Genomic DNA, 12,866 nt, shown 5'->3' with positions numbered 1-12,866 from the left:
CTGGGACTTTTTTCCCTGGAGCGCAGGAGGCTTATGGATGATCTTCTAGAGGTCTATAAAATAATGAGGGGCATAGATAAGGTAGATAGGCAACATCTTTTCCCAATACTAGGGGAACCTAAAACTAGAGGGCATACGTTTAAGATGAGAGGGGAGAGGTACAAAAGGGTCGAGAGGGACAATTTTTTCACACAGTGGGTGGTGAGTGTCTGTGTGAGGGTGGAACGAGCTGCCAGAGGCAGTAGTAGAGGCGGGTACAATTTTGTCTTTTAAAAAGCATTTAGACAGTTATATGGGGAAGCTGGATATAGAGGGATATGGGCCAAATGCGGGCAATTCATAGAATTTACAGTGCAGAAGGAGGCCATTCGGCCCATCGAGTCTGCACCGGCTCTTGGAAAGAGCACCCTTCCCAACCGCACACCTCCACCCTATCCCCATAACCCAGTTACCCCACCCAACACTAAGGGCAATTTTGCACTAGCTAAGTGGTAAAAACTGGGCAGCATAGACAAATTGGGCCGAAGGGCCTGTTTTCATGCTGTAAACGCCTATGACTCTATGACAGTTGCCACCGAAGAGGTTGTTGTGCATTACTAGGATTCAGGACTGACCATGAATGGGTGAACGACGTAAAACAGCAGGAATAAACTCGTCATTTGGGGGAATGCAGGGTGCAATTAATACAGTGCCACAAGAATCAGTACTTGGGTCTAACATATTTCAGTGACTTTGGATGAGAGGACCGAGGACAATATATTCATGTTTGCTGACGTTGTAAAGATAGATGGAAAAGTAAGTTGTGAGGAAGACACAAAGAGCTTGCTAAAGGTAACATTGGATCAGAAGGTCGCCAATGGGGTATAATATGGGGAATTGTGAAAATATCAACTTTGGTTGGAAGACTGGGAAAACAATATTTTTGAAAAGTAAGAGACTGGTATATATTGGTATTCAGAGGGATTTAGACGCTCTTGTACACAAATCACAAAATTAATATGCAGTTACCCTAAGCAGTTAGGAAGACCAATGATAGGCTAGCCTTTATTGCAAGGGCGTTGGAGTATAAGAGTAAGGAAGTCTTGCTACAATTGTGTTGGGTTTTGCTGAGGTCACACTGAGAGTATAGGTGTACTGTCTGCTTGCTTAAGGAAGGTAAACTTTGCTTAGTGGGTGCCATGAAGATTCACAAAATTGATTCCTGTGATGAAATGGCTGTCCAATGAGGAAGCGTTGAGTAGTTTTGGCCTTTATTCTCTAGACGTCTGAAGAATGAACGGTGATTTCATTGAAATGTTTGATTCGCCACGGACTTGACTGTGTCAGTGCTGCAAGGCAGTTTTTCCCGCTTGGAGAACTAGGGGTCATAGTCCCAGGAGGAGAGTCTGGTCATTTAGGATTGAGATGAGAGAAAGTTTATTCACAGGATATCTTCTCCTTTACCCCAGGAACTTGTGGGTGTCAGCAATTGGCTATTCAGGAGGAAATTGCTAAGTGTTTGGGCACCAAGGGAATCAGCTGGCCTATCATTAAAAGCCATATTTGTGGAAATTATTACTGAATTTTAATTGATCTCAGTTATGTTTCACAGCTTTAATTTTTAAAAAGTTTGCACCATTCCAAAACTCTGTTATTGATGTTTTAAGCAGTGAAATGAAATCAATATTGCACAAATATGTCATGGTCCCTTTTAACTGGTGTAAACATTTGCATGCACTTCTTTATATTACTGGTTGTCTAATATGGAATCACGCTTTAAAGCTGTATCCGATGGAATTTGTATTTTACATAAATAGCAATAATTAGTTGTTCATAAATGAATTACAGATAAATGAAGCACTTTTTAATGAACAGGGTTACTGCAATTTTTTTGGCAGGGGAGAAAGCAAGTGTACTTCAATGATGTGCATCTTAGAAAGATCTGTTTATTGGTAATTTACATTTCCTACTCTTGCGTTTGCACTCCAAAGTCTTCAGTGTTGGTGATATTTATTTTAAACCCCCAGCGAGAGTGCATGTTTTAAAGTAATGAAATGTTTATTTAAATTTAATGTAATAAGTTTAATGCAACTTAATGTATTATTCCACAAAGACCATCAGCAGCAGATTAACTTGATTTGCCAAGTAAAGTAGTGTCAATATATATTTTAACCCAGAATTAATGATTAAGTAAAGGATTTCTGGCTCGGTTATGCTTGAACTCTGCAGGCACAAGTCTGCCATGTTTCATATTTAGTGCCTACATTTTAAAAATATATTAAACATTACTTATTTACTTCATTATTAAATATTGTTTTGTATGTTAATATCTTTTCACTAGAGTCCATACCAATCCAGATATTTTTGTTCTAGTTAAGCTTTTCTGCGCAATTCATGTAAATTTATTTAACAGTCCATGGTTAAGAATTCCAACATAATCAAAGCAAAGTGGGAGGAAGAGTTGGGAGAGGATATGGAGGAGGGGTTCTGGTGTGAGGTGCTCCGGAGAGTGAATGCCTCCACCTTGTGCGCGAGGTTGGGGCTGATCCAGGTATACAGAGCACACCTCATGAAGACGAGGATGAGCTGATTCTTTGGAGGAGTAGAAGATGTGTGTGAGCGTTGCGGGGAGGGGCCCCGCTAATCACGTTCATATGTTTTGGTCCTGTCCAAAGCTAGAGGATTACTGGAAGGAGATTTTGATGGTAATTTCTAAAGTGGTGCACGTGAAACTGGACCCGGGCCCCCGGGTGGCCATATTCGGGGTGTCGGACCAGCCAGGGTTGGAAACTGGTGCGGAGGCAGATGTTGTAGCCTTCCCCTCGTTGATCGTCCGAAGGCGGATCCTGATGGAATGGAGGGCAGCCTCTCCACCCTGTGCCCTGGCGTGGCGGGGAGACTTGTTGGAATTCTTAACTCTTGAGAAGGTTAAGTTTGAACTGAGAGGAAGGATGGAGGGGTTCTACAATTCATGGGCATTATTCATCATGCACTTTCAAGAACTGGATAACATGGAACATTAGTTGGGGGGGTGGGTGGGAGGGTTGGGGGGAGGAGGGTGGTGTGTGTTGATGGTGACTATGGGTGATTCCTGATTCCTTTTTGTTATTTGTTTATGTGAACATGCGGGCTACTGTTTGGGGTTTGGTGGGATGATGGGATTGTTGTTATTGATATGGGGATGGCATATTTGTTACTGATTGTTGTTGGTGGGTGTAAATTTGGGAGAAAATGTGAAAGAGGAGGAGAATAAAGAAATATTTTTTTTAAAAAAAGAATTCCAACGTAGTTCATTTTGTGTAAGCATTTTTTAAGTTCATATTGAGGCCTGGTAAATTAATTGCAGATAAAGATCTCCGAATTGTTGAAGCATAAATGTATATATTTTGTAACCATCCAACTCCTTGAATATAAATATTGGGTTAACTCTGCTTTGTGTGTTTATTCGTTATGTGTTTAAATTAAATTATTATGGAATAATTTCACTTCAGAAATCTGTGATTTGTCAATGGCAGACTCCTTGTTTTATACATCTGACTAGATTATTTTGAGCAAAATAGTGGTGTGTGAGAAAAGCACCACTGTGACAATGTTGAACTTGAATAATTTCATGAAGTATGCAAATGCCCTGAGTATTAATGATCACAAATGAATACATTGACATTTGCATTACAACTAAGGTGACCATATTTTCCTAATGCTGAATACAGGACACCTGGTAAAATTACTCATTCAAGCGAGTTCAGAGGCAATTAATCTTTACAAAAGTTTAATTTAAGATCAAATTCACTGAGCCTCCATTAAAAACCAATACTGCATTATTGTCATATGGATTAAAAAATCTAGTCAAATACTTATTAAATTGTACTGTTCTTTAGAAGTGCCTGCCCTACATTTTGCTATACACCACAGTGCAATGCTTCTTGTGGATTAAATTCCTCACTTGAAGGATCCACTTTTGTCTTTCAGTAACTTGTCATAGAATACAGTACGTTCCTGATCAGAATTCACCCGCACAAATAAAGTAGCGTTCATTGTAGAAACACAGTGATGTGATTTTTCGGATGACCAAGATGCCTTCATTACTGGAAAATAAACTTGTTCAACAGGGGCTGTGGCAGGAAACCTGGTGTAATGAAATTTAATAGATATGAGGAGGCAGAAAATATGCGTCAATTTTAAAGGAACATTTAGAAGACAATTGCAATAGGTCTTAAATGGGGCTGTCCTTAATAATGATACCCTAATTATAACAAACAGTTGCAATTAGCTACAATATTAATAGCTGCCTGGAGTTTGTAACTGGTTAGTTATTCCTTTTAGAAATAAAAGGTTCCAGTTAATTACAACTCTGAGTCCTGAGTTTGGCAAATGAAGTAGGAGCTGTGTGCCTTATCATTCTCTATTTAGTTTGTACTCTAGTTTATACTTTTAATTGATTACTTCAATGTTTTTGATACATGGTGTATCAAATGTAGTGCAGAGTTTTGTGCACACAGACTGATAGAATATTTTGATATCCCAAGATTTAAACTGAAGTTTGAGTTTTTTACCTTTTACGCTATCTTGCTTGGCCAATTTCCTCCCCATTTAATTGAAGCACCATTTAAGATCAGAATATTTCTTCTGTATTTTTACCATTTTTCACCTTCCTCTGACATGTATTGGGGCAAACCTACTTGAGATTTACTATGTAATTTAGAACATAGAACATACAGTGCAGAAGGAGGCCATTCGGCCCATCGAGTCTGCACCGACCCACTTAACTAAATGGTCATACTTTATATGTTGGGATAGCCTCTGATGGAACAAGGCTTTTGTGCATGGGAGCACTGCACTCAGTTCTCAACCTGTCACCACCTTATATTTGCATGCATGCAAATTCCATTATGGGTCAAAGCATAGTTACCATACATCGGAACCCAGAACAAATTATATTATCATCTTTCAACCTCTTGACTTCTGGTGAATTGTAGGACCTTCAGTGTTGTTCAGGATGAGACTGGTCAACTCTGCATACGTTTGTTTTTCCCCCGCTGTTACCAGACTCCGAAACGACCCTCTTATAGACTGACCTGATTAATACTACATAATCTTTATTGTCACAAGTAGGCTTACATTAACACTGCAATGAAGTTACTGTGAAAAGCCCCTATCGCCACATTCCGGTGCCTGATCGGGTAAACAGAGGGAGAATTCAGAATGTCCAATTCACCTAGCAGCATGTCTTTCGGGACTTGTGGGAGGAAACTGGAGCCCCCGGAGGAAACCCACGCAGCCACGGGGAGAACGTGCAGACTCCACACAGACAGTGACCCAAGCCGGGAATCGAACCTGGGACCCTTGAGCTGTGAAGCAACAGTGCTGCCCACTGTGCTACCGTCCTGCCCTGTGGTTACATTGTGTACCTTGTGTTGCCCTAATGCATATTTTCTTTTCATGTACTAAATGATCTGTTTGAGCTGCACGCAGAAAAATACTTTTCACTGTACCTCAGTACACGTGATAATAAACAAATCCAATCCAAGTCTAGCGAGCATTATTTTCTCGGATAACCACACCTTCAGCAAGCATCTGCATGTCGAGGAACATCAGCTTGGAGTTGTGGAACTAGAGTTCCAGGGCATTGCGGGGTATTGGAAGGGAGGGGGTCAACTGGACATTTTGATCCAGGAGCCACTCGCTTCCTTGGGTCAGGAAGTGACAGCAGACTGGTTAATGGTCAGGGGCAGCAGGTTGTTCATGCACGACAGGGACTGCAAATGCAGTACTGGAAGAGACTCGGCTGTTGTCTTTACCCAACAGGTATGAGTTTTTATGCCTGTTCAGATGAGGGAGAAGTTTGCAGGGTGGATGATTTACAAACTAACCACAGTAGAGTTCTATAGGAGGCCATTCAAGTGGGGGGAAGGAGAGGTACGGAGTGAAATGTGGAAATGGTTGGGACAGTACAGCGAGGGTGTTAGATTTTTGTTTCGTCAAGTATCTTAACATTTTATGGCACCTATCATTTTTGAAGATAATGTTGAAAGCGTTGCTTTGTGTTCTCAGTTTTCATTGCTGACAGTCATGTCTGCATCTCAGTAACCTATTCTTGAAGGATAATATGGTTAGTCGTTAGCCTGAGAATCTTCAACCAAGTTTGTGGAGGCAGTTTCTAGTAGTTTGACATGAACCTCCAGTATAGGAGTCAACATCTGTTAAGTTGGCATTGCTGACCGATCATATCTCCGACCATGCTCCACAATACATGGATGTGAGGTTGGAGATGGGCTGTGCCCAACGCCCCTCATGAAGGTTGGACACAACCCTCTTGATCGCCAAGGTCTTCTGCCAGAAAACATCACAAGCTAAAGGCGAGAATGTAACGAACAACCGGAATGGGGAAGTCTCACCATCCATGTTTTGGGAGGCACTGAAGGCTGTGATTAGGGGAGAAATTATTGTCTGCAAGGCTTGCAGAGATGGGGAACAGGACAGTTAGGCGCCAACTGATCAACACCATACTGGAGGTCGACAGAAGGTACTCCGAGACCCCTACCGTAGAGCTTCTGGCGGAGAGGAAGAAGCTATAAAATGGACTTTACCAACTCAGCCAGTCATGGGGGATCTTTTATGAACATGGAGACAAGGCTAGTCATCTGCCGGCTCATCAGCTAAGAAAGCAGGCAGTCACGGAGGAAATAGTCCAGGTAAAGGACAGCAGATGCAGACTGGTAGCTGAACAAAAAAAGGTAATCAAAACATTCGAGGCCTTCTACCGGGGACTGTACACGTCCGAGCATTCCGATGGCGACTTGGGGATGAAACGGTTCCTCGATGGGCTGGGGATAATAGATGGGAGCTGGAAACACCACCAGGACCGGGAGAGCAGCAACTCCAAGCAGGCGGGGAAGGCATCATGGCCCGACGAGTTTCTGGCGGATTTTTACAAAACATTTGCGCCGGCACTTGCCCCACACCTGCGAGAGATATTCGCAGATTCACTGGTGAGGGGCACCCTGCTGCCATTGCTAACACAGGCCACCATATCGCTGATGCCCAAAAAAGGCAAAGACCCAGCAGAATGCAGATCATACAGATCCATTTCGCTGCTCTGTGGACACAAAAATACTTGCAGAAATCATGCCCAAGAGAATGGAGAACTGCGTACCAGAGGTGGTCGCAGAAGGCCAGACGCGCTTTGTTAAGGGTAGACAGATAATTGTGAACATCAGGCGGCTGCTGAATGTGATACTGACCCATTTGGTGAGAGAACACCAGAGGTGATCGTCTCCCTGGAAGCAGAAAAGACCTATATCAGAGTCAAGTGGAAGTACCTCGTTGAGGTACTAGAGCGGCTTGGGCTAGGGGCAGGGTTCACCTCATGGGTGAAACTCCTGTACAACACCCCCAAGGCGGGCGTCTGGACCAACACCGCCAGCTTTGAATAATTCCAGCTGCACAGAGGTACAAGGCAGGGATGCCTGCTGTCCCTGCTCTTGTTTACCCTGGCAATAGCCCTGTGAGAGGCGGGAGGCTGGAAGGGAATCCGAAGAGGAGGCCTCACTCTATGCAGGTGACCAGCTCCTCTACATCCCGGACCCGCAAAACAATATGAAATTAATCACTAAGCTCATGGGAGAGTTTGGAGCCTTCTCGAGCTACAAACTCAACTTGGACAAAAGCGAAGTATTCCCGGTGACGCTGAGCGGGGGAGGAGCAGAGCTGAAGAGGCTACCTTTTTAAAATAGCCTGTTTCCGCTACCTGGGGATCCACAAGTGGAACCTGACCAGTCTGGCGGAGGAACTAAAAGAGGACCTGCAGAGATTGGATGCACTCCTGCTTTCCCTGGCAGGGAAGGTGGCGATGATCAAGATGAACATAGTGCTCAAGTTCCGCTTCCTGTTCAGATCCATTCCGATCTGCCTTTTTCTAGGCAATGAACAAAATGATTATGGCATTTGTGTTGGGGGGGTTGGGGGGGATCCAAGAATCCCCAAAGCAAAGGAGAAGAAGCATGGGAGGCCTGGCCCTCCTGATCTTGCAATACTACCACTGGGCAGCCACGGCCGAAAGAATGAGGGTGAAGGAACCAAATACAGAATCGGTGAGGGTGGAGGAATCCTGTACAGGAACGACCCTCTGGGCCCTCGCCATGGCAGCGCTCTCATCTCCGTCAATAAAACACTCAAAGTCCAGTAGTGGTAGCAACTCAGAGAACCTGGAACCAGATGAGACAGTACTTCTTTATCATAGAATTTACAGTGCAGAATACCTGTCTGACCGAGGTATCCACCATGGCCCCCATCTGCGGCAACCATAGGTTTCCACCGACCATGCTCGACGCCACCTTTAAGAAAGGGAGACAGGACAGGGTGGGGGGAACACTGATGGTTAGCAACTTTTACACGGGGGACAGACTAATGACCTTCGAGGAACTGACGGAGAGACTGGAACTACCATACGGAAAGAAACTCCGACATTTGCAGATCAAAATGTTTCTCCGCAAGGAGACGACAACATACCCAAGGACCCTGAGAAACACAATGTTGGAATGTTAGAGGAGTAACTGGATGCGAACAGTCTCGGGAAGGGGAACTATGGGGACCTGTGTGGATGACTTTTTGAAAGGACATGCTCCCCACAGGGCGAAACGAGAGAAAAATAGGAGGAAGAGCTGGGGACTCTGGAGCAAATGAACAAGGCTAACTCCACCTCCTCCTGCGGAAGGCTAAGCCTCGTGCAGCTAAAAGTGGTGTACAGAACACACCTGACGAGAACTCGGATGAGCAAGTTCTTCCCGGAGGTGGAGGATAAATGTGAACGGTGCCAAGGAGAACCAACCAACCGCGCCCTCATGTTCTGGACTTGCCCCAGACTTGGCGGCTTCTGGACAGCTTTCTTCTAAGCACTGTCCCAGTTTGTGGGGGTGAGGGTGGAGTCGTGCCCGAATGTGGCAGTCTTCGGTATCGGACTAATCAGAACTACATATGAGGAAGAGGGTTGAAACCCTTGCCTTTGCTTCCCTAATCCCCTGCTGGCGAATCCTGCAAGGCCGGCGATCGGCAGCATCGCTGCAGACTCGGTTCGCAATTTCTCCACTTGGAGAAGATTGAGTTCCCCATCCGATGGTCAGAGGAGGGCTTTCACAAAATGTAGAGGTCATTCACTAACCTGTTCCAAGACCTGTTCGAAGCCAACAACCAATAGAGTGAAGGGGGGGGGGGGGGAGGTGTTTGCACGGGAACCAACAGGGACCACAGAGAACAGACAGAAATGGGAGGGGGGGGGGGGGTGGACCAGAGGAAATAACAAGGGGGAGGTCAGAAAGCAGCCAACACAGAGACCAGATGGCCCAACACAACACGAAAGAGAACCCTCAAACAGGCAGACAACAGAATGAGAAGGGGGGAGAGGAGGCCAAGCGATAGTAAAGAGAGAAGGAGGGCACTGCCTACATGTAAACACCAGACAACTATCCACGGTGAAGTAAAGGGCCTAGGAAAGGACCCTGAAATAGTGAAAGGGAGGTGGGGACACTGAAAAAGAACAACTTGTAAATTATAACCCTCGCATCTTTCTTTAACGAATGTGCAGTGTATAAAATGTAAAAACTTTAATAAAAATGTTTTTCAAAAGAATTACTGGCCCAAGGTACTGTTGCCCAGCAGTTTATTCCTAAAATAGGAAAATAGTTTGTTTGTTCAGTGCCCTCCATACTGGTTCATACAAAACAATGGCTGGGAGATGAAGTTCTCCAGATTTGTAGTTGGAGTCAAATTTTTCAAATTTCCAAAAATTCTTAAATTGCGCAATTATCCAAATGTTCCTGCAGCTGAAGTGAGCACTCTGCTTTGCTCTGTTGTCATGCAGGAGTTTCTAGCAGACCAGGAAAGAATGCTTTATTCCTGGCAATTTGTGTTTTTTATATTTTTTCTCACAGCTTTCCTGTCAGAAAAGAGAGGAATACTTTCTTGAAGCTGGACCCAATAAATGAAGTTCGACCGAAAAGGCAAATTGGAATTGTTCTTGTTTTGTATTCTGTTAAATTGGTTGGCCACAATAAACCTCAAACGTACAGACTGCTCTGTACTGATTTGACCACCACACTATAAGTTCCAGATGTTTCACACCTTGCGAAGGAAATACCAGTATAATTTATTCCCTTTTGAGTTTGCATCTGCTCCGAGGGGATTTAAAAATTACCGTTGTTACTGATGCCTATTTGTGGCTGCAACTATTGCATCTCTACTTAATTGGCCAGTTGGTTGATTTGAGCATCTTGATAAGATATTGCAAATCCTTCTTATTTGTCAAGGGTTTATTTGCTCATGAAAGATAAGTTGCCTCAATTGAAGCCAGTAAATAATCTTATTCTTCGATGGATATCTTTGGGAATTGTCGTCTTACAAACGGCCTCTTCTTTGTGGTCACAAATGTTGTATAAAGGGCTGGAACTTCATACTTTGTTTGATGATAGCCATTGTTGTGATGCTGATTGCAAAACGTTTTAGGACCTTGATGCAATTATTATTCCCATAACTGTTCACCATTGCCATCAAGTGGTTTACAGTGGTAATGACAGACCTGATATATCATCTGGCATTGAACGGAAAACCTTGGACATAGATATTCTGTCAGTATTCAGTTTACTATATCATCTTTATCCGTGGCAAGTTTCAGTCTTCCAAGAGGCAAATGAACAGGCTCAAATGTCATTTTGCTTATATAGTTCTTATAGCACTGGACTCCTTTTATTAACATAATCCTTGAACTTTGTAAGAGAATATGCTTCTGATTGACCATTTTACTACCTTCTTGAGGGGAGGCAGTGGCATAGTGGTATTGTCACTGGACTCGTGAACCAGAGACCTAGAGTAATGCTCTGGGAACCCAGGTTCAAATTCTACCACTGCAGATGGTGACATTTGAATTCAATAAAAATCTGGAACTACAAAAGTCTTAACGATCATAAAACCATTGTTGATTGCTGCAAAAACCCATCTGGTTCACTAATGTCCTTTAGGGAAGGAAATCTGCTATCCTTACCTTGTCTGGCCTAAATGTGACTCCAGATCCACAGCAACGTGGTTGACTCTTAACTGCCTCCTCAAGGGCAATTAGGGATGGGCAATAAATGCTGGCCTAGGGCAATTCGGGATGGGCAATATGCTGGCCTAGGGCAGTTAGGGATGGGCAATATGCTGGCCTAGGGCAATTCGGGATGGGCAATATGCTGGCCTAGGGCAATTAGGGATGGGCAATATGCTGGCCTAGGGCAATTGGGGATGGGCAATAAATGCTGGCCCAATCTGTGACGCCCATGTTCTATGAATGAATTTAAAAATGTCTAAACCAGCTTGAAATTCTTAGTCAAGAGATGACATAGTTGCAAATCCGTGTTTTTCAATGTACCAGGTTAGTTAATATATTGCCTACTTAATCAAATAAAAAAACTGTTTATAATGTTTAAATCTGTTTATAATGTCAATATAATGACAGGGTGGCACGGTAGCACAGTGGTTAGCACTGTTGCTTCACAGCACCAGGGTCCCAGGTTCAATTCCCGCTTGGGTCACTGTCTGTGTGGAGTCTGCACGTTCTCCCCGTGCCTGCGTGGCTTTTCTCCGGGTGCTCCAGTTTCCTCCCACAAGTCCCGAAAGACGTGCTGTTAGATGAATTGGACATTCTGAATTCTCCCTCTGTGTACCTGAACAAGTGCCGGAATGTGGCGACTAGGGAATTTTCACAGTTACCTCATTGCAGTATTAATGTAAGCCTACTTGTGACAATAATAAAGATAAAGATTATTATTATCCATCATTGATCTTCAAGGACTGTGCCATTTTTAAGGCACAAGAGTGTTTACATATCTTTTTCCTGATTCCCAAAATGTAAAAACACAAGTGAGGTGGAAAAACTTTGATTTACGTAAACCAATTAGCCTTTTAAATCCCATTAACTGTACTAGCATTGGGTAGAAAAGGTCTAGTCTCCTTGAACCACAAGAAGGATCAGCATCTCTTACAGATCCAGCAGTATTCTCAAATACAGTTCTCCAAAAATAAACAGTTTAATACCAAATAGAAGAATTTCATCTGGCTAACAGTCAAAAAAAGTAATGTTGCATCAACTTTGTCATTCTTACAACTTTGGCCATGTTGTGATTGCTTTTATTTTGGAGTATTCGATCTTCAACACTTAGTGAAAGCTCAGGTTCCACTTCTTGCTTCTTTCTACTATTTTTTCTCAAAGTATCTCTCGGTAAACAACCCCCTGCATCCTATTCAATGAAATCAGCTGCGAGATCTTCCCTCCTCCAAACCATCTTGAAATTCAAATTTGGGACTTAAATTTATATATTCTTCCATCAACCTATTGTGTTCTTATGAATTTATGATCTTTACATGGAAGACTGCACTTTAGGTAATACAGCTCTTATTGAACACCAAGAACTGGCAATTAACCATTTAAACATTGTGACTTGGTGGTACTAGTTCTTAAACTTCAACCGGTGTTTTTAAAGATTCTTTCGGACAGCATTTCTTTTTCACCAACATGATTATGTCTGTCAAGAATAACCTGTGATTTGTCAGATCGTTTGAAGTATATTTTGTCTCGGCCAGTAAGGATGTTTTTCACTCTACTTTTACATGCACCATGATGAGATGCCTGCAATGAAAATTGCCTATTTTTCGGAAATCCCATAATTTTCAAAAGAATGTGTCCACGCGCACTTTGATCCATCCTAGTCAGGCCTCGTTCTTCAATCAAAAGATTATACAATAAATTTTTTCACTTTTTTTTCCCACTTTAAAAAAAAAAATTCTCTTGAAAAGAATTTTATAAAAAAATAAGTGGAAAAGGAGAGAAGGGAGGGGAAAAGAAAAAGGTGGGGGGAAAT

At 43.0% G+C, this 12,866-nt stretch overlaps 2 protein-coding genes across 12 annotated transcripts in view; one reads left to right on the top strand and one right to left on the bottom strand.

The window, feature by feature from the left end:
• The window catches only part of nek7 (NIMA-related kinase 7), a 353,502-nt gene that overhangs the window by 241,770 nt on the left and 98,866 nt on the right, over positions 1–12,866 (top strand). The window lies entirely within an intron of this gene.
• Positions 1–12,866, bottom strand: part of LOC140426546 (uncharacterized) — a 205,907-nt gene that overhangs the window by 97,291 nt on the left and 95,750 nt on the right. The window contains exon 3 of one of the 3 annotated variants that reach the window (XM_072511460.1): positions 3,732–4,105. The exons of the other annotated variants lie outside the window; for them this stretch is intronic. Within the exon in view, the coding sequence (XP_072367561.1) occupies positions 3,919–4,105 (187 nt within the window). The 3' untranslated portion in view covers positions 3,732–3,918. Of the gene's footprint in view, positions 1–3,731; positions 4,106–12,866 lie in introns of those variants that run through there. 3 annotated transcript variants of the gene reach the window in all.

Source organism: Scyliorhinus torazame, chromosome 7, assembly GCF_047496885.1.
Source record: "Scyliorhinus torazame isolate Kashiwa2021f chromosome 7, sScyTor2.1, whole genome shotgun sequence".
NCBI lineage: Eukaryota > Metazoa > Chordata > Chondrichthyes > Carcharhiniformes > Scyliorhinidae > Scyliorhinus > Scyliorhinus torazame.
This window is presented reverse-complemented; position numbering and strand designations above follow the sequence as displayed.